General features: G+C 41.3%; 3 protein-coding genes across 11 annotated transcripts; 2 read left to right on the top strand and 1 right to left on the bottom strand.

The window, feature by feature from the left end:
- The first annotated feature begins 131 nt into the window (after window positions 1–131).
- ppwd1 (peptidylprolyl isomerase domain and WD repeat containing 1) lies at window positions 132–5,342 on the top strand. Its single transcript, XM_046066074.1, has 11 exons — window positions 132–570; window positions 682–784; window positions 926–1,029; window positions 2,035–2,155; window positions 2,259–2,706; window positions 2,789–2,979; window positions 3,505–3,694; window positions 3,785–3,966; window positions 4,055–4,136; window positions 4,228–4,410; window positions 5,110–5,342. Exons 1-11 carry the CDS (start codon window positions 426–428, stop codon window positions 5,251–5,253), a joined length of 1,893 nt encoding a protein of 630 aa, XP_045922030.1. The 5' UTR covers window positions 132–425; the 3' UTR covers window positions 5,254–5,342.
- A 94-nt stretch (window positions 5,343–5,436) lies between these two features.
- trim23 (tripartite motif containing 23) lies at window positions 5,437–12,204 on the bottom strand. Of its 2 annotated transcripts, none has more exons than XM_046066075.1 (11): window positions 11,943–12,204; window positions 11,057–11,219; window positions 10,304–10,425; window positions 9,945–10,223; window positions 9,679–9,861; window positions 9,371–9,586; window positions 9,126–9,260; window positions 8,879–9,008; window positions 8,643–8,753; window positions 7,366–7,490; window positions 5,437–7,229 (listed from the first exon to the last, which is right to left on the bottom strand). In XM_046066075.1, exons 1-11 carry the CDS (start codon window positions 12,036–12,038, stop codon window positions 7,035–7,037), a joined length of 1,755 nt encoding a protein of 584 aa, XP_045922031.1. In that variant the 5' UTR covers window positions 12,039–12,204; the 3' UTR covers window positions 5,437–7,034. The 2 variants fall into 2 exon arrangements, with proteins under 2 accessions (XP_045922031.1, XP_045922032.1); XM_046066076.1 differs by having other exon boundaries at window positions 5,437–7,214; window positions 11,943–12,200.
- Window positions 11,750–21,384, top strand: mzt2b (mitotic spindle organizing protein 2B). 8 transcript variants are annotated; one of them, XM_046066081.1, is made up of 5 exons: window positions 11,750–12,090; window positions 13,377–13,492; window positions 13,652–13,889; window positions 15,331–15,545; window positions 17,223–17,477. In XM_046066081.1, the coding sequence occupies exons 3-5, from the start codon at window positions 13,657–13,659 to the stop codon at window positions 17,417–17,419; spliced, it is 645 nt and encodes a 214-aa protein (XP_045922037.1). In that variant the 5' UTR covers window positions 11,750–12,090; window positions 13,377–13,492; window positions 13,652–13,656; the 3' UTR covers window positions 17,420–17,477. The 8 variants fall into 8 exon arrangements, with proteins under 8 accessions (XP_045922037.1, XP_045922036.1, XP_045922039.1 ...); XM_046066080.1 differs by having other exon boundaries at window positions 13,377–13,496; window positions 17,223–17,476; XM_046066083.1 differs by having other exon boundaries at window positions 11,752–12,090; window positions 13,701–13,889; window positions 17,223–17,463.
- The last annotated feature ends 1,634 nt before the right edge of the window (window positions 21,385–23,018 follow it).

Here is a 23,018-nt window from a genome sequence, read left to right on the forward strand (position 1 = left end):
ACCCACGTGTTCCATGACAATGCACCCTCGGGAACAACAGAGTACTTTCGTTCCACTATATGTAACTCGGTTGAATTACTTCAACTTTAATGGTTTAAACCTGATATAGATATTTAAAAAACAAAACAATTAGACTGATATCACCGTGTTGTGATGCTGATTTATGTTGGGATCAGTAGAACAAATATTTTAAGCAGTGGACGTCGATGTATAATGTATTAATGTTTAAAGCAAGTAAGCAGCCCAATTGTATTAATTAAAGCAAACCTGAATATATTCTTCAGGAAGATTTAGGTGACAAATCAGTAATCTCTAGGAAAATATTAAGGAGTTAGACTTAAAATCAGCAAAAGAAATTTTAGAAAGTCCAGGCGCCGACCGGAAGTACCGTTACCAGAAAGGACAACACGGAAGATTTGGCAGCAATGGCGGCGGCAGAAAACAATGTGGAACTTAAGCGAAAAGCAGATGATAATCATGATGGAGATGGGGACGGCGACGGCGATGGAGAAGGAGACGAATGGGTCGGACCCATGCCAAACGAAGCTACTAAGGCCAAGAAAAGGAAAGGTTCGTTTGTGGCAGTTAACGTTAGATGTTTCATCTGCTAAACTATGCTAACCATGCTAACCAGAGTCCCGCTAACTCCTGGATGGTTTTGTTTTGTTTTGTTTCTCTCAGTACTCGAATACGAGCGTGTCTATCTGGAAAACCTGCCTTCTGCTGCAATGTATGAACGCAGCTACATGCACAGAGATGTTATCACCCACATAGTTTGCTCCAAGTAAGTGATTTTCTAATAAACTTGACCACTGAGTTTGTGTCAACGATGAATACATCCCAACATACTTTTATGCATGACTTTATCTCTCCCTTTGCCCACCAGGCTCTGTTTCTCATGAAAGTTAATATTCCATTTTTTCAGGACAGACTTCATTATCACAGCCAGCCAGGATGGCCATGTCAAGTTTTGGAAGAAGAAGGAGGAGGAGGGAATAGAGTTTGTCAAACACTTTCGTAGTCATCTCGGTATGCATTGAATTTATCACATGGAAGTTATCACTATCCTTCTGTTCATTTGTTATAACAAAAATATAGTAATAAGAATAATCTTTTTAAAGAGCACTTTAAAAAAAAAACATGTTCCAAGTGCTTTCGCAAGTGCTAAGACAATGAAACACATATAAAACAGATAACCAGATGGATGATAAAAAGCAAGAAAACCCTTAATTTAAATATCAGTTAAAAGAAAAACAGGAAAGGCTCTCCTATAAAAGTATGTTTTAAGAAGGGATTTCAAAGAGTTCACTGACTCAGCAGCCCTGATTTTCTCGGGCAGGCTGTCCCTCCCAGAGCCTTGGGGCTCTGACAGCAAACGCTCTGTCCCCTTTTGTTTTTAGTTGAGACTCTGGAACAGACAAAACCTCTGCCTGAGGATCTTAAGGTACGTGCTGGTGTTTGTGGGACTAAAAGGTCAGAGATATAAACGGAGCGAGGCCACGAAGAGCTAAAAAACTAATCAATAAAATGTGAAAGTCTGTTCTAAAACATACTGGGAGCCAGTGTAATGAAGCTAAAATAGGGGCGATGTGATCATATTTCTTTGTTCTGATTAAAAGCCTGGCAGCTGAGTTCTGGACAGTCTGGAGTTGATCAATAGATTTTTGGGTCCAGCAAGTATAAAGTCTGTTGCAGTAATCCAGGCGTGATGAGATGAAGGCGTGTAAAATGTATATTTTTTATATATTTCTAAGATTGTAAAAACAAGATCACACAAACTTAAATTACTGTCAAACCAGACACAAAGATTTTTAGCAACAGGCTTAATATGATCCATTAGGGAACCAGCAGATTGCAGGATTTGCCGGGACCCAGTGACCAGGATCTCTGTTTTGTCTGAGTGCAGCTTATGGGACAAGAAGGAATAATATGCTGCCTTTCCTGCATTTCTTTTAGTGTTTACATTTTATACTCAAATACATCATGTATTGTATGCTACGATGAATACTGACATTGTTCTTGCATTTTCTGCAGGCGTGATAGAAAGCATTGCAGTCAGTTCTGAAGGGGCCATTTTCTGTTCTGTTGGTGATGATCAGGCCATGAAAGTGTTTGATGTTGTCAACTTTGATATGATAAATATGCTGAAGTTGGGGTGAGTCTAAAAGTATTTGAACTTCATGTATAATGTTTACAAAGATGCAGTGACATATCTGTCCTACTGTAACATGTTTTTTTTTCTTCTCCCCTCTGTGTAGCTTTCATCCAGGCCAGTGTGAGTGGGTCTACAATCCCGGTGACGCCATTTACGCGGTGGCCTGCTCTGAAAAATCCACAGGAAAGATCTTTGTCTATGATGGAAGGGGAAGCAACCAGCCCCTTCACGTGTTTGACAAGATGCACTCCTCACCCCTGTCCCAAATCCGCCTGAATCCCAAATTTAGAGTCATCGTCTCTGCCGACAAAGCAGGAATGCTTGAATATTGGACTGGCCTCCCAAATGAATTCAAGTTCCCCAAGCATGTGCATTGGGAATACAAAACAGACACAGACTTGTATGAATTTGCAAAACAAAAAACTTATCCCACCAGTCTTGTGTTTTCCCATGATGGGAAGAAAATGGCCACCATTGCTACTGACAGGAAAGTCAGGATCTTCCGCTTCCTGACAGGAAAACTGATGAGAGTGTTCGATGAATCATTAACGGTACGTTCTCACACATCGTTCAGGCTGGATCTTAACAGATGTGGCTCACTCACATGCTCATCACACCTGCTTCATATGTTAGATGTTCACAGAGCTGCAGCAGATGAGGCAGCAGCTGCCCGACATGGAGTTCGGGAGGCGAATGGCTGTGGAGAGAGAGCTGGAGAAGGTCGACGGGATCCGACTGACAAATATCATCTTTGATGAGACTGGCCACTTTGTGCTTTATGGGACCATGCTGGGCATCAAGGTTATCAATGTGGAAACCAACAGGTACGTTCATATGAAGGTGGAGACAGAAAGTGTGCTTCAGGGTTTTTCCTGATGACCAGTTCAGTTAGCAGATGCTCTTAACAATGGCCACACTAATTAAATAATGATCCTCAACATCCTGTTCCTGGCTTTTCCAATTTAAAGTGAGAGCTTAGAGAATATTACTTACTTTTGTAGGCGGCATGTTTTGACAAGGAAGAAGAATACGTTTTAATCTCATGGAAATCAAAACCTCAGTATCTTAAAACTATTGCAATTTTAGAATGAAGAATTTATAATACAGAAATGTCGACCTGAGAAGAGCTTGAATTAACTAATTTACTCAAAACACCTGCCAAGGTTTCCGGAGCCTTTAATCTGTAATTCTGGTTCTGGTGCTCACAATGCACTTTTCCATGATATTACATTTTTTTGAGCTGCACCTGGAAACCTTAAAGTCTATGATCGGCCGATCCTGCTGTCTTGATGTAAAGTACCTATTTGAGGGACAATATTAAATAAATGTTTCTGGATCTTTTCCTCCAGATGTGTACGGATCCTTGGGAAGTTGGAGAACATTCGTGTGGTCAAGCTGTGTCTCTTCCAGGGGGTTGCAAAGGCCACGCATGTGGCACCCACCGTAGAGATGAAGGCATCTGACAACCCTGCCTTAGATAATGTGGAGCCTGACCCCACCATATTCTGCACTGCGTTTAAGAAAAACCGCTTCTACATGGTGAGATAACATTCACTGAAATTCAAATTAAGAAGATACAGCTAAATGTTTTTGTTCTATTGTCGTAATACTTCATTATTTTCCCCCAAGTTCTCAAAGAGAGAACCGGAGGATACAAAGAGTGCAGACTCGGACAGAGACATCTTTAACGAGAAGCCCTCGAAGGAAGAGGTGATGGCTGCCACGCAGGCTGAGGGCCCCAAGAGAGTGTCTGACAGCGCCATCATCCACACCACCATGGGAGACATCCACATCAAGCTTTTCCCCGTAGAGTAGGTTTTTGAGAACATTGCGGCTTTGTTCAGAAGTCTCCTTCACACTTTACACGATATAAACAGTACTTTTCTTTATTGTGTTTAGATGCCCCAAAACTGTGGAGAACTTCTGTGTTCACAGCAGGAATGGCTACTACAACGGCCATATATTCCACAGAGTGATCAAGGTGAGTTTTCTTATCTGGTTAATGATAAAAAAAATCAGTGATCTGACTCTGCAGTAAGGAATGTCTGAATATTTGTCTTTCTTGTGTGCAGGGTTTTATGATTCAGACAGGAGACCCCACGGGCACAGGCATGGGGGGGGAGAGCATCTGGGGAGGAGAGTTTGAGGACGAGTTTCACGCCACACTCAGACACGACCGCCCGTACACGCTCAGCATGGCGAACGGAGGCCCCGGCACAAACGGTTCACAGTTTTTCGTCACTGTTGTACCAACTGTAAGTTGCCTAGTAGTTCACAAACTACAGCCCTTTTCAGGCACACACTCTTCGGTCTCAGGTTTAGAAGTTCTCAAGTCTCACTATTCTGTAAAAGTCGCAAAGACCGTCCGATGAAGTCGGACATAGTAATGCTTACGTTCACACTTCCAATGTGGCAACAGTGTGAACATAAAAGCTACAGCAGCCCAAGATTAAACGCACACAGAGAGGCTGAATACATGTTTTGTTCTGCCTTTTCAAGAGGACTTTAAAACATTTTGTCACCAATATTTTGACACTACGCTTATTCCCTTTCTTGCTGAGAATTCGATGAGAACATTGATACCACTTTTATGCCTGTACGGTAAATCTGAAGCTGCAGGCAGCATAGCTTAGCATAAAGACTGAAAACAGGATATAGCAGCTAGCCTGCCTCTGTCCAAAGCTTAAAAATCAGCCTACCAACACCTCTAAACTCAACAATTAACATGTTATATCTTGTTTGTTGTATGCAAGCCATGTATGTGAGAACAATGGTGGTTTTACTTTACTTCTGCGTCCCGCTCACACCAGATGACACATAAATGTCTCTATACTGGTCCTGTAACGGACAGCTAGGTCTGAATGACAAGAATATTAATCCAACAGCTAATGTCTGAAAGGGGTTTAAATATCTTCTTAATGAGTAATTATGTGCTACTGTATTCCCTCCCCCAGCCTTGGCTCGACAACAAGCACACTGTGTTTGGAAGGTGTACGAAAGGCATGGAGGCAGTCCAGAGGATCTCCAATGTCAAAGTGAACCCCAAGACCGACAAACCGTATGAAGACATCAGCATTATCAACATCACCATAAAGTGATCGTATGTCTTTAACATGTCCTGTACAGTGTGTTTTTTTTTGTTTGTTTTGTTACCAGAATGAGATATTAAAGAACACTTTGAGTATGATAGTAGTAAGAATTATTTCTTTGTTCTCAGTTTAATAAAAAGTCTTAACATGTACATTGCAAACCAGCAAGAAAAAGCTACCAGCCAGAACAAATAAGGTCAATTAGTTTATTTTACACACATTACATTATGAATAATTTACAAAAGCCGTTATCAAGTCCACTGGTAACAAACATTTCAATGCGCATTGTGCTTCTACGTTTTAAAAACAAATGGAAATGTTTTCACAAACTATGTGGGAAGGCTTTTCACGTGCTTTTTTTTTTTTTCATTTGTATTTTTGTACATAGATACATTTAATAAACATTACATAGCAATGAATAAAGATTAAATTAGACTCAAATTATGGTTCCTTTAATAACAAGACATGTGTCAGTGTTAGGTTTAATGTTTCACATTACGTTATTACAGAAGGCTGTTAATTAAAGGTGTACCATCTCAAGACAGATAAACAGGACTTGTTTAAATGTTGTTTAAATAGGAATATTTTCACTTCAAGACTTTTTTTTTTTTTTTTTGATTGAGATTGATACTCAGTCTACCAAGAAACAGCAGATAGTTAATTTGCTTCCAAATGAAAACTGGTAGTGAGGCAGCAAACAAGTGCATTCCACAAATTCTGCGTGCATGACACTCCACACAAAACGGAGGCAGAATCTGTGTATAGAGACTGAATTTCTCACAACAGCCTCTTATCAAAGGTAACGTCCAACTTCTTACTCATAAATAAGTTCAATAAACAGTTTATGTAACAGAAAACACTGTACTCAAACCAAAACTGTACTGGTGCGCCATTTCAAGACCAGCTGTGGCATTAAATAGGTTCTTACAGTACAATAAAAAAAACAAAAAAAAAAAACTTAACACATAACGATGGAACATCAACTGCTATTGCTTACATTAGATAAAGGCAAAGTGAGAAAACAGCCAAACTCATAACATTTGACCATCAGTTTAAAGCCACTGGAAGTCCTCTGAGTTCATTTAAACCATAGTGAACATTTCTGTGCCATCTCACTTACCTGCAAATATACTGAATTTAGCTAAAAGGTGACTTTTCAGGATAATCTAATGTGTTGTCGACTGAATCAACAAAAAGGTACGTAAAATATACTATAATTACAACACAGACTACTCCTCTGCAGTCTTAGTTAAGATTACTGTCGCTGTATAGTAGTGGTTATGGTGAATAACGTGAGAGAAAATCCACTTTGGCAGGGCACAAGGAGCAATTGTTACATTTTACTGAACTCAAGATAACTATCTATAAGATGCAGGATAAACGGCTCGCCTCTTTGAAAAGGTTAGAACAAAGACAAGCTAAAGAAAGCAACGTGTTGGACTGTGTAAGCTGCCTTAGAAACGGAGCAGGGTGGGAGTTTGTAGTCTTATCTCAGGTTTTGAAGCCAGCGAGTATATTTCTCAGATGGTGGGGGTGACCGGTAGGACAGACTTTAAGATGGTCTTGTAGTTTCCTGATTCAGTGAAGCTACAGAGGGTATTTACATCTTTTCTTTTGCCCCCACTGGTGCAAAAGAAGGAAAGATGAGGATGGCAGGTTTAGAGCCGCAGTCTCGTCTTGAAAGTTAATGTCTGGAAGTGGTGGGAGAACAGATGAACGGGGCTCAGGGGCTGGGTTCAGTCATTAGGGGCGAGTCAGACCAAAACAGCAATGTAGGGGGGAGGCGACATTTAGGCCACGTCCAGGACGCCAGCAGCCACCAGCTGTCTGGAGAGCCAATCCAGCCCCTCGTGGAGGCCCATCCCACTGCGGGCGTCACAGCCCTGGATGTGCCAGCTTCTCCCACAGCACAGCTTATGTAGGCTCAGCAGCTCCGTCATCTCCTCCACAGACACAACGCCAGGAACATCCTGCAAACATGCAAACTGATGATCATCTCTGTCTGAGTGGAGACAAGGTTATTTAGAATTCACAGAAATTCACACTGAAATGATGCCTCTCTGCCCCATAGTGCCTAATAATACTGTGTGTTGTTACATTTACAGGTTATTATTCCCATACCTGTTTGTTTGCAAAGATGAGGAGTAAGGCATCTCTCAGCTCCTTCTCCGTCAGTAGTTTGGCCAGCTCACTGTGAGCCTCCATCAGTCTGTCCCTGTGGCAGCTGTCAATCACGAACACCACCGCTGCACACACACACACACACACACACACACACACACACACACACCACAAGAGCAGCTTTAACTTCCACCATTCAGTGTTAGAAATCACTTAGCACTTTAAGTATCAAATGTGATGCTGCAGAATCATCAAGAATTAAAGAGAAAAGATAAAAAAAAAATCACTTCATCAGTTATAGAAATGATTTCCTACAGGGGTGCATTTTTATAATTTTTGGTATTAATGAAGGGAATTTGTCTTCCTAAGCAAAATTCAGCTACTAGACTAGATTGCTGAGATAATGTGAATGCAAAAAAGTACAATGATTAACATAAAAATCCCTTTAATGTGTTAAGTGAAAAGCGTCTATAAAATGATCTAAATGAAATGAACAGGAAGTGCCCAATACTTGTTTGCGCAAGTCCGTATCTAGTAGATACAACTTCGGCAGAAATGACAGCCTTGGTGAATACTTAACGGCGCTATGGATTTATGTTTTTAATGTGCATCAAACTAATAAAACAGCTTCGGATGGTGCATTTTCACTGAGTGAATATCTGCCTATGGGAACTCTACTGTATTTACTTAGTTATAGTGATGATTGAGTTGGAAGCTGCAGCACTCAAATCTGAATACAGAACCTGTGTTTCTCTCACTGATCAGATAACTCCAACTAGCAATATATCTACATCTCTGAGAGGCAGCAAACCTGTAATATCACCCAGTAAAATGCTACTTATTAGTAGTGTTGCATAATTCATATTTCGCTAAAATAAATTTTTCTATCTAAGCAAAACTTGCTGTTTTATTTCTGTTATGTAAGTGAGCCCAGCTGTACTTAGTGCAGACCCATTCAGGCTTGACTACATTCTCCAACATGATCAAGATCAAACTGACATTGTTTTGCTGCCCTCTGGGCAATTTCTGGTTGCTGAAGCTAACTATATATTTTGTTCAATGTGTTATAAAAACAACAGGACAGTGTGTTGAGCTCACCAAAAGTTTAAATAACTACACTTTACAAAGAAAAATTTAATTGTCCACCAAAATGTGTCACAAGTCAACAGGATTTTTTCCCCCCTCCATGCTATACTGTAAATGCTGCACAGTACGTTGAATATGTCAGTGTGACATAAAATGTTAAAATATATAAGTATGTAGAGTTCAGATAATACCTTGCGTGTTCAGATAATAGTGTTTCCAGAGGGGTCTGAGCTTGTGTTTTCCACCAACGTCCCAGATGGTGAATTTTAAGTTCTTATATTCAACGGTCTCCACATTGAAACCTATAAAAAACAGAAGTTGACAACAAGCTTTATTTAAAACCACACTGAACAGATTTGTATTCTAGTGGATGAAACCACACGTCATCCTGTGATAAGTAAACTGATTATACTGTATATGCATTTACCGATGGTTGGGATGGGTTGCATGAACTCATCTTGTTTCAGCTTGAAGAGGATGGTGGTTTTTCCAGCTCCATCGAGCCCGAGAGTTACCACACGGATCTCCATCTTTGGACCAATGTGGACCCGGTTGTCCTGAAACAGTAACACATAGTCATTGGGTTTCAAACAGGCTCTTTACTATTAGTTACAGAACTCTTGACCGATCAATGCGGGTCTCCAGGATCTGCTTTGAGTGGGGACAGTGTGTACCTTTGTGAAGGTGACAGGGATTCCAGCATCCAGCTGAATGTGATCCGCCAGTTCTGTGAACTGGTGCTGCTGCTTCTGAAGAGTCTCCAGCAAACAGTTGATCTCCTGCTTTGACAGCACAACTCTGCAGTCATCCTATAAACAGGGAAGAAGCAACATATATCAGGCCTCTCACTTGTCTTTTATGTGTATCAGTAAGATATTAGAGGCTAATCTGTATCTGGAAAAAAGTGCCCTCAATATACCTGCTGAAGTGTTTTCTCACAGTGCAGGCAGGCCGTGGAGACCTGAGACAGCAGGATGGTCATATCCTCCTGCTGCTGCCTCAGCCAGATCAGCCTCTCCCTGACATGAGCGTCCACCACGCTCAGCGCCATCTCCTCCTGCCGACACAGAGTCTCGTGGAGGTCGGCGAAGTAAGCTCGGACGCAGGAGCGCGCGCTCTCTGCTGTGCCGGGGACCTGGTGAAGACACGGAGAAGGTGTTAATGCCGGAAGAAGAGCACAGTCGTTCGAGTGTTTAGATGAAAATGAAATCCGGCGTCACATCTTACATGTTCAGTGTGTGCCATGCCAACGCCGTCCTCTACTATCTGCTCTCCGCCCTCTATCTGCTGCACGATGCCCACCAGCTTCCTCGAGTACTCGGACACTTCGTCTGTGAAGGTGCGGATGCAGTGGGCCATGTCCAAAATGGAGGCACGGATCTGATTCGCTTCAGTCTCAAGAACAGCATGCTGAAAAGAAAGTTGGGGAATACATGAGCGTGTCTCTTTGGATAAGGAAACGAGACTTGTGACTGTAGCTAGTTCTGAACTACCTTATGTCCCTGGTGCTTTCCGTACTCCTTACACACACAGCACATGAGGGGCCCAGACTGACAGGCCTCCTCCAGGCAGACGAACTCGATGGCGTGGACCTGGTGCTGGGGGCACAGGGTCTTCTCATGCGGCTTGTCAGCCAGCGGCACCCGACGGTGTTTGGCCAGCGTGCGAGTGGAGTGTGTGAGCTGGGAGCACTCGGCACACAGGTGGGTGGCACACACGGTGCAGTACATAGAGGCGGTGTGGCTCTCGTCCTCATCACACCGAATTATACACTAGGTGAACAGATGAATTATGAATGAAAAGATGCCGAATGTTTGAGGGAGACTTTACAAAACAGTAACAGTTGTCTTACTTCTCCCATGCCTTTGAGGGCATCCTCCGCCATCCCCGACTGGTTGCTAGCTCCATTCTGGAGTCGCTCCAAGAGTTCAAGCAGAGCAAAGTTCTTCTTCAGACCCCAGACTCCAGAGTCCCCTAAAGTAATGTGTAAAAAGAAAAACACCTTCAGACAAAATGACAACGAATAGTGAAGAGTTCCACCCTCAATACACAGAAAACTGGATACACCAACTTCTGCAGCAGTAAGAATGGTTCCTGTAAGAAGTTGAATCAATACCTCCCTGATATAGTCTCATCAGACCATTGATTATAAGCTTCACTGTGTGTATATGCATCACTAACAGCAAATCATTCAGTCCCTGAATTGTTTTCAAACTGTGCTGGTATCGCTATGACTCACTACTGGCATGAAGCTGTAACTGAAATGAGATGTTTAACATGAATAAAACTTTTTTCCTCACCTACATCAAACTTTCCAGGACAAAATAGGGGCTTTTTTTAAATCAACTTTGGTCCCCTAGACTCCCAAATCATTAAAAACTGATTCACGTGATCCTTTTTCTGATGGCAAAATACGCCTGTGTACCTCTGTGCCTGCTTTATATTGTCTTATCTATAACGAGCAAATCTGGTAAAAATCAGACTTGACCTATAACCAAAAGTACTGAAACTGGCCAAGAGAACTCAATTTTAAAAGGAAAGATGTAGAACATTCTGACAGGAGATTAATATTTTATCATGTTACTGTAGTAATCCTCTTACTCACCCAGCTCAGTGACCTGTCTGTCGAAGGGGCAGCGGACCGCTCTACCATGGAGGGGCAACCGAGTTAGACAATCATGGCACACTGTGTGACCACAGAGCAAAAGACGAGGGACTTTGTCCCCTTGGAGAGAGAAGACGTCCTCACACACACCACACTCCAGCACCTATTAATGAATAAACAAGTTGATGAACTTCCAGAAAGCCCGGTCTGTCACAGTCACTAAATTCTGAAGTCAGATGAGGAGACATATTTAATAGCTGGCACTGATTTCACAGTTTATGGGACTAAATGCAGATGGATATAACAGAGTCAATTAGATGAGGATTCACTGAATCATCTCAGTGTGAGGTGCAGTCACCTTGACTCATTTCAGATGGTTAACCTTCTGATTTCGATCCTTAAACAAAATGATATGCTGACATCTATTAAAACACAAAGTTAAGAGAAGCTGGTTCCAACTTGCATGCAGTGACTTTTTAAAATCGATCATGTTACCGAGCTATGCTACCACACAGAGGAGCTGCAGTCAACGCAGGCACAGCCAGTGTCGACCGACGCCAACTAGCGATGGTGAACCACCCAGCAGCACTGTTAGCATACTGCAGTCACAAACATCAGCCTTTCTGCACACATCTAGCTTAGTTCATTATGAGAGAAGTACCCAATAACGTTCTTGTGATACAACTTTACTTTGCTCGTAGCTAGCTCGTGTCTTATCAAGATGAATGTTTGGCATCCGCTGCCACCAACGCCAACGCAGCAGCATTCACACAAAATCAGACGCTACGAACACAAGCCCGCTGTCGATCCTTCAGTGCAAACTCATCAAACAACATACTGACTGCGAACATATTCTAGCTGTGGACGTTAGTGACAGCGTTACAACCTTAACCGTGTTTCCATGAGCTCCCCTCCCGTGTCGGATACAGGGCTCCATCATCGCCACGGCGCCCTGCTTGTTTATTCCTGCAGCAGCGGCCATTCTTGGACGACAGCGCAGAGGACTGAGCAGGAGCGAGAGGAGAATCCCCCAGGTACTTCCTGTTTCGCTCTTTAAGCCCTATTAGCATACAAGCCCGTTATTTCGTCTTTCGTTCGTAAAACAATGAACTTTATTGTTGTGTCAACACATCTGAGTTTCTTGACACGATACAGACAGTGTTAAGAAAAGTGTAACATGACTTTCGCCTCTCACAGGTGGTGAGAAACTTTGTGACGTCATCCACGTCGTACTGTGAGGCGCATGCGTAGTGCCAAAAATTCAGTTTTTTAAATGTATTTATTCTGTAATGCCAAATAAAACCATTTACAAAGTCAAATAGGCACCACAATTACACGTTAACCTTTGTGACCAGACAGAAAATCTTTGCTTTGCATGTTTTTCATGTGCACAGTGTCCTTTGCCTTTTCCCCTCACAGCTGTTTAAGAAAGCAGTTCTGATGCTTTCGTTTTGTGGTTCTCAGGTTTAAATTTGCAGCGCAGCGCTGAACGTCTTTTGAAAATGGTTAACAGTTGAAACTATTTATCAGAAATTTAGAAAAGTAATCAAAATTAATTAAATGTATAGAAATAAGTTACAATACTCATTATATAAAGTAATTGAAGGGTCGCCAGTTCAAGTCCTGCACGATCCTATGCCGAAGGTGTCCCCTGAGCAAGGCCCTGAATCCCGAACTGCTCCCCGGGCGCCGTACGATGGCAGCCCACTGCTCCTAAATAGGATGGGTTAAATGCAGAGAACTAATGTTATGTCCCCTTCCCCTACCCCTTTTGGTACTTAAGATGTCAGGATGTCACATTTGTTTATGACAAAAAAATTGATTTGAATTGTAAATGTTTTAGTGTTACAGGGCGTCACTTTGTGTTGGAAAATGGTGACACAATATTGGGTTGACGAGAACAAGACGAGAAATATAAAATATACAATTTTGAAGAAATATTCCATGCTGAAATAAATGAGTGGGGGATTGAGCATTGAACCTTTTTATATACAGTCTATGCATTAAACACATAATTTCCTGCATTCGGGAGACATTTTCTGCACCAATTTATGATGGAAATGTCTTTTCTATAAAGAGAAACACAAAATTCAGGTGACACGTGACAATTAAAAATCAGTAGCTTTATTTGTAGCTTAAATTTTGGACAATGGACATTTGTTCTATATTTACATTGCATTGCATGTTTTCTTATTGTGCGAATAAACCTTTCTCAAAGCATTTCCATTTGTTATATAACAGTTCTTGTTGCAAGCTATATTTGAGAACATTTTAAACACACGCTTTCAATGCTTTATCGTTCTGACTACAAATCCCACAGGACCACACGGTTTGTCTTATGGTGATGACGTATTTTTGACGCGCCTTGCCTGGCTCAACCCCAACCAAGAGGGGCTGTTGTGGTTACTGTAAAAGCTCATCACTGCTGATTTCACGGCAGGTATTTTTCATTTTGCTAACACCTTCCTTTGGTATGTTAATGAGCTTCGGGTCTGTTGGTCACGTGTTTGCTAGTATTTGGAGAGGAGGTCGAAACAAGGGACTCTGGGCGGGTAGATAACTGCAGCCAACCTTACAGCCTTTTTTTTTATGCAGATTGAATGACACTATTATTTGATCATCCTTCACATCCACGTCAACTCAGGTATCCACCACTGATGTCTCAACAACCACAACAGACGGTGCCCTCGGCCCCCAGCTCCCCAGCGCTGGTGGTCACCAGTAACGTGCAGAAATATGCCATCAAGAAGAAGAAAGTCCTGAGTGCTGAAGAAACCGAGCTGTTTGACCTGACCCAGGCTGCGGGGATCACTGTGGACCAAGAGGTCTTCAAGTAAGTGTAACATAACCAATGAAACACACAGTGGAGGAATCACTCCTCAAGTGCTGTAGGCCTACTTGGTACTGATACTTGAGTTTTTCATTTGATGCTACTTTATACTTTTGCTCCACTACATCTCAGAGGGAAATATTGTAGGGGAGACCTGGTTGTAACATTTCTGACATTTTATGTCTGTATCTCGGAGCTCTTTTAAGCCAGTGCAATTAAAAATGTGATACAAACTTGTTGCTCGCGTCTGTAATTAAATGATGTAACTGTTGTCTCTGTAACACAGACAGGATATGCATGGTTTAGTCTCAAACACAAGGAGTGAAACGTTACAATTATGGTTACAATTCACTTAGTTGTAACATAACCTGGGCTGAAATGTAAATTATGTAATAAGGAATATGACAAGAAAATTATATTGAAAGCTCTTTTAACACTTAAATGATTTGTGTGTAGGTAGGAGTGATCCAAGTATCATAGTTACTGTCTGACATAGTGAACATAATAATAAAATTTAACAAAATGTGCAACTGTGTATTACACCCAACTGCATATTATTGTGTGTGTTTGTGCAAAGTGGTAACACACATATGGCTCTCCTGGAGTGCAGGCCTCATGGGCCCGCAGGGAAGTCTACAGGTCTACACTAAAATTTGAACAATATAATAAAACAATTAAACATTACTGTGTGTGTGTGTCTGACACGTACTGAAATTCAAAGAAAACATATAAACTAAACTAACCCAAGGTCTTGTAGCTATGAAGTAGCTTAAAAATTAAAAATTAAGTAATAGTCATTAATTTGATATAAAAACCACAAGATACACTTATAAAATACAATAAATAGGTAATTAGCAAACTAGTGGTTTCAGACCTCTTTGGTTTGTGACTAAAACTTCTCAGATGCAATACAATTATTATTGTATTTGAAAAAGTACCTAGTAGTCCAAAAGAAGAATATTTGTGTGGCAGAACTTTGTTTTTTCTTCTTTTGTACTAGTAAAATGCAGTTTAAGCAATGATGCATCAGTATTAACAATCTAATGGTAAAACATAATAATATATCAGAACCAGAATCAGGTTTATTGCCAGGTACATTTTCACATACAAGGAATTTCACATTGCAAATTAGTGTTTAACAGTACACATAAACATAAATATAAAAATACAAATATACAAAAAACGTATTAAAGATATACAAAGTATATACAGTATGAATCAGTCAAAGGGGCCATTTATTTTACTTTACGTTTACTTGAGTATGATTTTGAATTCGGGGCTTTTACTTATATTTGAGTATTGTTACATTGTCATATTGGTATTTTTACTTAAAAAATAAATACTTATTCCACCCCTAATGAAACATGACTGTAGTACATATAGAGTAATAAACCGGAGGAAACCTTGATTTCACATTCACCACTTCCTCTTCTTGCCCTCCCAGGATCATAGTGGACCTGTTAAAGATGAATGTGGCTCCTCAAGCGGTCTTCCAGACCCTGAAGGCAATGTGTGCAGGCCAGAGGGTAGTGGAGAGCAGTGGCGGCTGGGACTCCTCAACTGCCTCGCACACCACTAGCATCACCACAGCGCCCACAGAGGCCAGAGGTTGGTGTCTGCAGCGTGAACAACGGCAATTCAATGACAACAAGATCACAGGTGGAAAGCCTATTTTTTTTTACGCGTCATGGTGCAGGTGTAAGTGGCCGCGCCCTAACAGATAAGACCTGTGAATTCTCCTCCTGTGAGACAGGCTTATCAGGCAAAATAAGTGAAAACGTTTTGGGGGGATTTTCTCTGGGTGAGAGTTTAGTTCAAATAACAAAAAGAAAGGAACCTAGAAGAAGCACATTTTGTCATCACTGGATCGTTATTGATGAATAAAAATAATAACTGTACTTCAAGTCAGACTCAGTTTTGATGAACAACCCTTCAGTCTCACTTAGTTTTTAATGTATTTATTACAATGACAAGTCAGGTACCTGGAACAGGCAAAATGAAATGAAGTGCAGAAATTATAAATGTTATTAATAATAATAATCTACTATAGAGTTCACTGTTTTCTGCCTGCCATTTTATTGGAGTGAAATTGTGTGAAATCTATGCAGTATTTAGTGCACTCATATAGTGCCCTTTCCACAGTTTTTTGATGTATTTCAAATCAATACTACACACAAATTCTAATCAGGTCTGTCTGCATGTCCACACAGAAAAGTGACAAAATAAAATATAAGCACAAAAAAATCCGTATTCATAGTTACTAATAAAACCTTCATTAGTTGTGTGCTGTTAATGGACACTATTCTCCAAAACTGCAGTGCACAAATGAAATGAAGAAGCTGCGCACAGCTGGTAAAAACAAAGCTGATTGTGGTCAAAACAGCTCAGACACTGAAGCTACATGTGTTAATCACAGAATTTAGCTGTAAAACTTTCCAGTGACGTTTTGAAGCTGTGCACGTCATCAGTCACGTGATATTCTTTATTTGGAACAAGCTCCGGGACTAGGTGTTGAAACGGTGCGCATTAGAGGAAGGAAAATGTCTGGTGTGAAAAACACTGCCTGTCTTACGCTTATTGTGTAACATTGTTGTGTAACATTTTCACTCATTCATTAAAAATAACTTCACTCACCTGGAGAGCCTCAAGAGGCATATTGATACCTGCGCCTTCACATACAGCTGGAAATCAACCCTTACTGTTGGATGCCCCCTCAGATAATCCCTGTTGGTTGTCCTCAAAAAGTTTGGTTAGAAATAACACAAACTCTGGCAAATGGAAACCCTGCGTATTGAAGGTCTGTGTCTGATGAGGTGCCAAATAGACTGAATAACCACTAGTGTTGTGCTGGAGAGAGAGAGAGTGTGTGTTTATGTGTGTGTGCGGGTGGGACTTTTCTATAGAGTGAAAGTGTTAAGATCGCTGGGTCTGCAGAACACAGGCTCCCAGCTTTTTATGTCAAAGTATAGAAATGCCCACAACTTTCAGAATGTTTTTGTCCTTTTACTTTCAGTTTTCGTCATTCTTCCGGTGCTCTTTGCTTCTCCCTTCCCTTTTCAATCATGTGAAATATTCTCATTCCTCCAGTACTGTACTAACTGTAGAAGACTTTGCACTCTGCACTATATAATCTCCCTCACTAACTAAATACCCTCTTCACCCCATTGTGAGGTTTCCACTTAAATGGAGGTGAACCGCAGACCGAGGATTTACAATAGATAGTCATAAAAAATAGAAGCTGATCTTCACTGTGTGCATGTCTCGGTGCTTTCTAATTTCTTTTCTATCCCCCCCTGAATACTATTTTTTTTTTCCTGCGCTTCTTGTTTCCTGAAGAAGAGGACTCTGTGGTCTCTGGAAAGAGCCCTAAGCCTCCTGCAGTTGCTCCCTCAGCGTCTGGCCCCAGAGCCACAAGGGTCAACACTAAGATTGTGGTCTACGGCCCCCAAGACGCTAGCTCTCCTCACTCTCAAGGTCCCCTCTCTTGCACTGTGTCCTACACCTCCCATCTGTCTGCTTGCTTGCCATTCTGACATTATAAGTGTTGTGTATACGTTGACTATATGGACCAGGATCGTGCCAAAACTACATGCTGTGCTGTCCTCATTTCATGATTATGCCGAGTAAAAACTGTGTGTGTGTGTGTGTGTGTGGACTAGAAAGCCCGAACCTAGTGTTCTCAAGTGGACACATTCACTGCACAGTTGATTTTTGGAGGGGATTAATGTGGCCAGAAAGAAACAAATTAATCCTAAAGTTGTGTTTGTCTGATTTTATAAGGAGCAGTTTGCTTCCTTAATAGGAGTAAAGATTAACATAAGAAGGAGGAACATTTTATTCAAACAGCCCACTCTCCAATGAAAGCAGGACTTAGGAGTCATATTGGTCCTAATAGTAGAACTTACTGGGGCTGAACGATTAATTGCATTTGCGATATTATCGCGATATGATAAAAAGAGATTTTCTAATCACGAAGGCTGCGATTACACTCTGGTCACATGACAAGAGAGAGTAAAGCAGTCTACGCTGTACCATGACTTGATGTTGTACAGTGGCTTTAAGCTTGACAGAAGCTGACACTACAGAAACTTAAGTGCCCCACAGGGAATGAAAGTAGCACCCGCCACCCAGGGTGGTGTTGGTGGGTGAAATCGTCGGGTCATCCGCAGCTTTGGCGAACAGGAAAAATGCACAATAGAAAGACACGTGTAGTAAGGTAAGCGGTCACACACACAGCCACCAGTCAGCTTTGGAAATATCTGTGAAACGGCGTTTCAAACCAAACGCACAAGTCTGAAAGAGGCCCGGTCTGTCCCAAGTTACTGCCCGGTTACTAAGCTTGTCTATTAAACACGAGAGGCCTCACTTGGTTTTATTTTTGTTGGCCAACTTTTGAATTGAACCTCAAACAGAGTATTTTTTGAGTTGTTTGTTGAGAGATGGACTCCTATGAGATTTGAACTGAGATAAGGACGCATTAATTGGTGGTTGAGCTGTGTGTTTTTTATTGAGCGCTTACTGTATAACACGCTGTGGTGAACTTTGTTTCTGTAGGTAGGCCTACCTGATGATATTACAGTATATCATATTACTTAATGCCATGACTTGACTCTCAAATTATCTTTCTCGTACTATTATAATTTGATACTTCTTCTCCACCATTGCTCATAATAACAATAATCTTGACATGACTTATACAAAAATGCACTGTTGGGGTATTTCCAGGGTCTTACTGCAGGGAGCTGCACACTAACATAGGGCTAGACGATATAGCCAATTATGTTATCACGATAAAAAGTTTCATATCTTTCCATATCAATAATTATCACGATAAGTATCAAATTGTTATTTCTTTAGAGATTAAAGGCTGATTTTTGCTCCTGAATGAAAGAAGCCTGATGGTTAATTGTGGTTTAAACTCTTCTTTATGGTCAATATTTGATGCCAAACAGTGGATCGCTTCACAAATCTGAGGTAGAACGTTCAAAAAATTTAAGATAAAATCTTTGTCTAAAAATATGCATGAGTAAAATTAAGCAAAAGCTTTTTTCAGCCCTTTTTCCTCAACAAAATAAACAAAAATAAAAAAAAGTCCTAATTCATGTATGATTCAAGTGGAAAATGTGGAGGATTACAGGATAATAATAAATACAGAAATATGGTGTAATAGCAGCCAATAGAGAAGAGTAATAATGTTACACGGCAATTCTTCTTCTTCTTTCAGATACAACATGTTCTTGCCCTAAGTCTCTTGAGAAACACTGAATTATCGCACTTCATAGTTGCATAGTTCTAGTCACTCTGTGGTTCTTGCTTTAGTCAAGTGTGCAGTGTTGATGTGCGGTGTTATAAATTGCAATTAAAAGAAGGTAAGAAATTGGAACCATTTTCTCTTGCAGTTGCAGTTTTTCCATTTGAATATTTTCCTTCTCATCGGCCCCTTTCCATTCATTCAAGCGGCATGTTGTTTGTAAGATGTGAAACAACGATCATAAGAACTTCGTCTGCTCCTTTTAACTTGGTGTATTTTCCTACTTTGTGTCGGCAGTGCGCAGTAAAGCTGGTGCGAGCCACAGTGAGAAGAGCAGAGAGGCGTCCAGTCAGCGGGTGCAGCGGCAGCCCAGTGCCACCAGAGGGCAGAAGACTAAGAGCTCCGGCAGCAGTAGTTCCTCTTCACAGATAAACTCCACATAAGACTCAGGTCAATACGAGACCGTTTGTAAATATGTTGTGTTTACATTTATCTGTGTGTTTTACTGTGTCAAAGGGTTGCTTCACCTAAATTACACAAAAAAAAAACATGTTTTCTCATTACTGGAATTTTGGCTTTATTTGCTTTTGAGATAACTGTTGCCTCTGCCCCAGTACAATGGAGGTGAATGGGATTTTTTGTTTGTGCTCCTTAAAGAATTGAAAACTTACATTTAAAAAATTATAATTTTTTCCAGAAACAATATCCAGATAATTCTGATTCAGGTTTCTTCAAAGTGCGGAACCCCCCTCAGACTAAATTGAGACAACTGCACGCCCCCAAAATCCTAGTCTACTCAAATGTCAAAAAGCATTGGCACTGCAAAATGAAAAATTTTATATTAATCGATTTTGACATTCCTATTATTAAAACCGTTCACAATGAGATCTGTGATGAGAGATAGATATCTCAAAGCCTTGGAAAATAATATAATATACCTGCATGACCAAAATAGATGCCACTGATGTCAAGTGGGAGAAAATGTGGTTGTTGTTTTTTTTTTTATTTTGGTAAAGCAATCCTTTTAAATTTCTCACATAATGTCAGAAAGAGTGTCTCCTCCTTCTCCTTCTGGCAGGTGTTACTCTAAGTGAGGAAAGCCTTTTGTCCAGTCGCCAACATTTCTGAGAAAGACAGAAAAGGAAAAAACACATACGCATTTAGATTTTCTACTGGAAAATGTCTGTATTCAATGTGCAACTTTTTTATATAATGACTAATCAAATAATAAACCCTCCAACAATATACCTACCAACTTAGACCCTTTTTATTGCATTATTTTTGTTAGGCATGTACCAGTCTCTCTCAAAACTCTGATACCTCACCTCAGATTTCTGATCTGATACCTGTACTCTCTGTTTCCCAGTTTTAAAGATGTCCTCCACACGTGTTGGAAGACATAAGACAAAACTTTTTAGCAGGTGAATGTGAAGCCATTGCCTCATCCACATCTGGTGTCAAACTCTGCACATGCATCATCATGTACAGTGAAGCTCAAACAATAAAAGTGAATAAAAAAAATATCAAAACACATTTTTAAGGGGAGAGGGGCTCCACACCACACTGTGTGAAACTCAGTGGTTGACATGAGGTCAGGGATTGCTGTGGCACCAAACCCTGAGTTGGCAGCTTGCTGTGACTGCGCGTCCTTTTGTAGTGTCATACTTTTCTTTTTTTTTTAAATAACCAAAAATTTGATTTTCAGTTAGTTTATGACTTGCACAGAGAATCTGCTACACTCAGTATTACACCCAGTAATCTTTAAAGAGGCTACAACGCCAAAGGCAAAGAAATATTGGTTTTTCTGTCTTTGCTGGTCGGCAACAATTACCTGCACAGATCTCAGTAGTGTGGTGGTCTGTCTTCCTTCTTTGTCTGGCACTGAAGGAGTACAGCTGTTCTGTCTTTCTCTTGTTGAATGGTTGATAGTACAGCCAGAACCTTGAGGAATGCAGGAACTCAAATGGAGATGAAACACGAATATGAAAGCGTCACTTTTATGAATGCTCGCTGTTATTGATCTTACTCTAACTGTCATGGTCTAATTGATTTTTTTTCTTTTTTCTTTTTATGTTCCATGACTTTGACGAGGAGTGCAGATATGAGTGTAAGGGGTATAATTATTGTTTTTTTAAGTTCGGAATGTGATGCTCATGCCTCTATTGTCCTGGATCGTTTCCCTGCTATCACATGGGGGCAGTAGAAGCACACTGCAATAAATGTGGTCACCTGGTGTTCCCAAATCTTTTTAAAGCCTTTTTTTGTAAATCTTTTTGCAGCCCTGAATGAAAGTGAATCTGAAATTAATGCATAATGTGTATATTTGAAACAAAGCATCCTCTTATTCACAAAAAGAGTGATGCTGTACCTCAGAGGTGGTGCAAAGAGAGACAGAGCGGGGAGAAACTGTGTGTGTGTGTAGCTGTCCATGAGGCAGGCTGCAGGGCTTTATGTAGCTGCAGGTCTTTTATGTGGCCGTTTGTCCTGTTTATGTGTTCCTGCTTCTCCTGTCCTCTCCTCTCCTCTCCTCTCCTCTCCTCTCGTCTCCTCTGTGCTCTGCATTGATGGCAGCGTGCCTGTAATTGATGGCACCTTATTGCTGTGGTGTAGCAGGTTTAATGGGGCTTGACAGAGCAAGGGAAAGCAGCATGCGACCAGGGAGGGGAACTTAACCCTTTCGCACACAAACCCACCCTCCACCGGTGTCCCTCCCCATTCTCCACCACCACCCTCGCCTGTTGTTTTTTATTTTTTTTTTCTGGTCTTTGCGCCCTCCCCCTGCACATCAGTGCATGCAAACACAAATGAGAATACAAATAGGCCCTCTGTGATTAGCTTGTTTACGATTCCTACTGTTATCAGTGGTCATGGTAATGGCAGTTTGGTTCATGATCAAGGAAGCTCAGACACCCCTCTGACTCCACTTCTGAAAATAAATACTCGCCAGCTGTTGGTGCTCTCCACTGTTTTGCTTGGAGGAACCTAAATGTGTTTGACAAAGGTAAACGGCTGGGAATTTATTTCCTCAACCCAAACTTGCTGCCAGACTGTAGTTCCTGATGTGACCTACAGGGGCCAGTGTGGATCCAAGCTGCCAGCGTGGCCTTCCACCACGTTGGATTTCCATAGGCATTCGCTCCAGCATTTTGGATGTGTTTATTTTGTTATGAGGGAATTTCAAAGCAGGTTCCTCCATTAAATAGGGAGTGTTATCATTCATTCAGGCGCACCGCACACACTCAAGCGTGTGAATTTGTGCGCGCGCGTGTACACACTATATGCACCATTAATCAATAGAGACGATGAAATGATGCTATTGTGTGCGAGGCAAGGCGAACGGCACATTGAATAATGAGCTAGTCAAAGCTGTTGGCAAATCATTAATGTAAGGTGTTGGTCTAAACCTGGTTCTCACACTCTTTCTGTGCAAGCTGTTCCCAGGTGACACAAAAATGGGGAGAGACACTATTTTAGGAACTGATATCACACCTCTCTATTTTTTTTTTCTATCCCCATCACTTCTATTCCCTCCTGGATTTCTTTCTCTGTGAGAGCACTTGGGTGGGGTGAGGAGGAATATCATCCTGTTTTCTTTCCCTTCCCTCCGTCTTTCCTCGTTCTCTCGGGTATTATCCTCTCCTGTGAACTCTTGGTCCACATTTCGCTCTAAATTTATAGGCCACTTTCCCTCACTTGTTGTCTCTCTACATTCACTCCCTCCTCTAACCCCTTCACTCTCCATCATCACACCGCCCTCTTCCCCTCCACTCCCCGCCATCACCCTCCTTGCCAGGCTGGCTGCAGATTGGCTATTTCCTGCACGCGCCCAGTAGAGCCCTTATCAGAGGTAGAGTGCTGATTGTTGGTCTGTCTCTCAGGCT

Source organism: Micropterus dolomieu, linkage group LG13 (genome assembly GCF_021292245.1).
Source record: "Micropterus dolomieu isolate WLL.071019.BEF.003 ecotype Adirondacks linkage group LG13, ASM2129224v1, whole genome shotgun sequence".
Taxonomy (NCBI): domain Eukaryota; kingdom Metazoa; phylum Chordata; class Actinopteri; order Centrarchiformes; family Centrarchidae; genus Micropterus; species Micropterus dolomieu.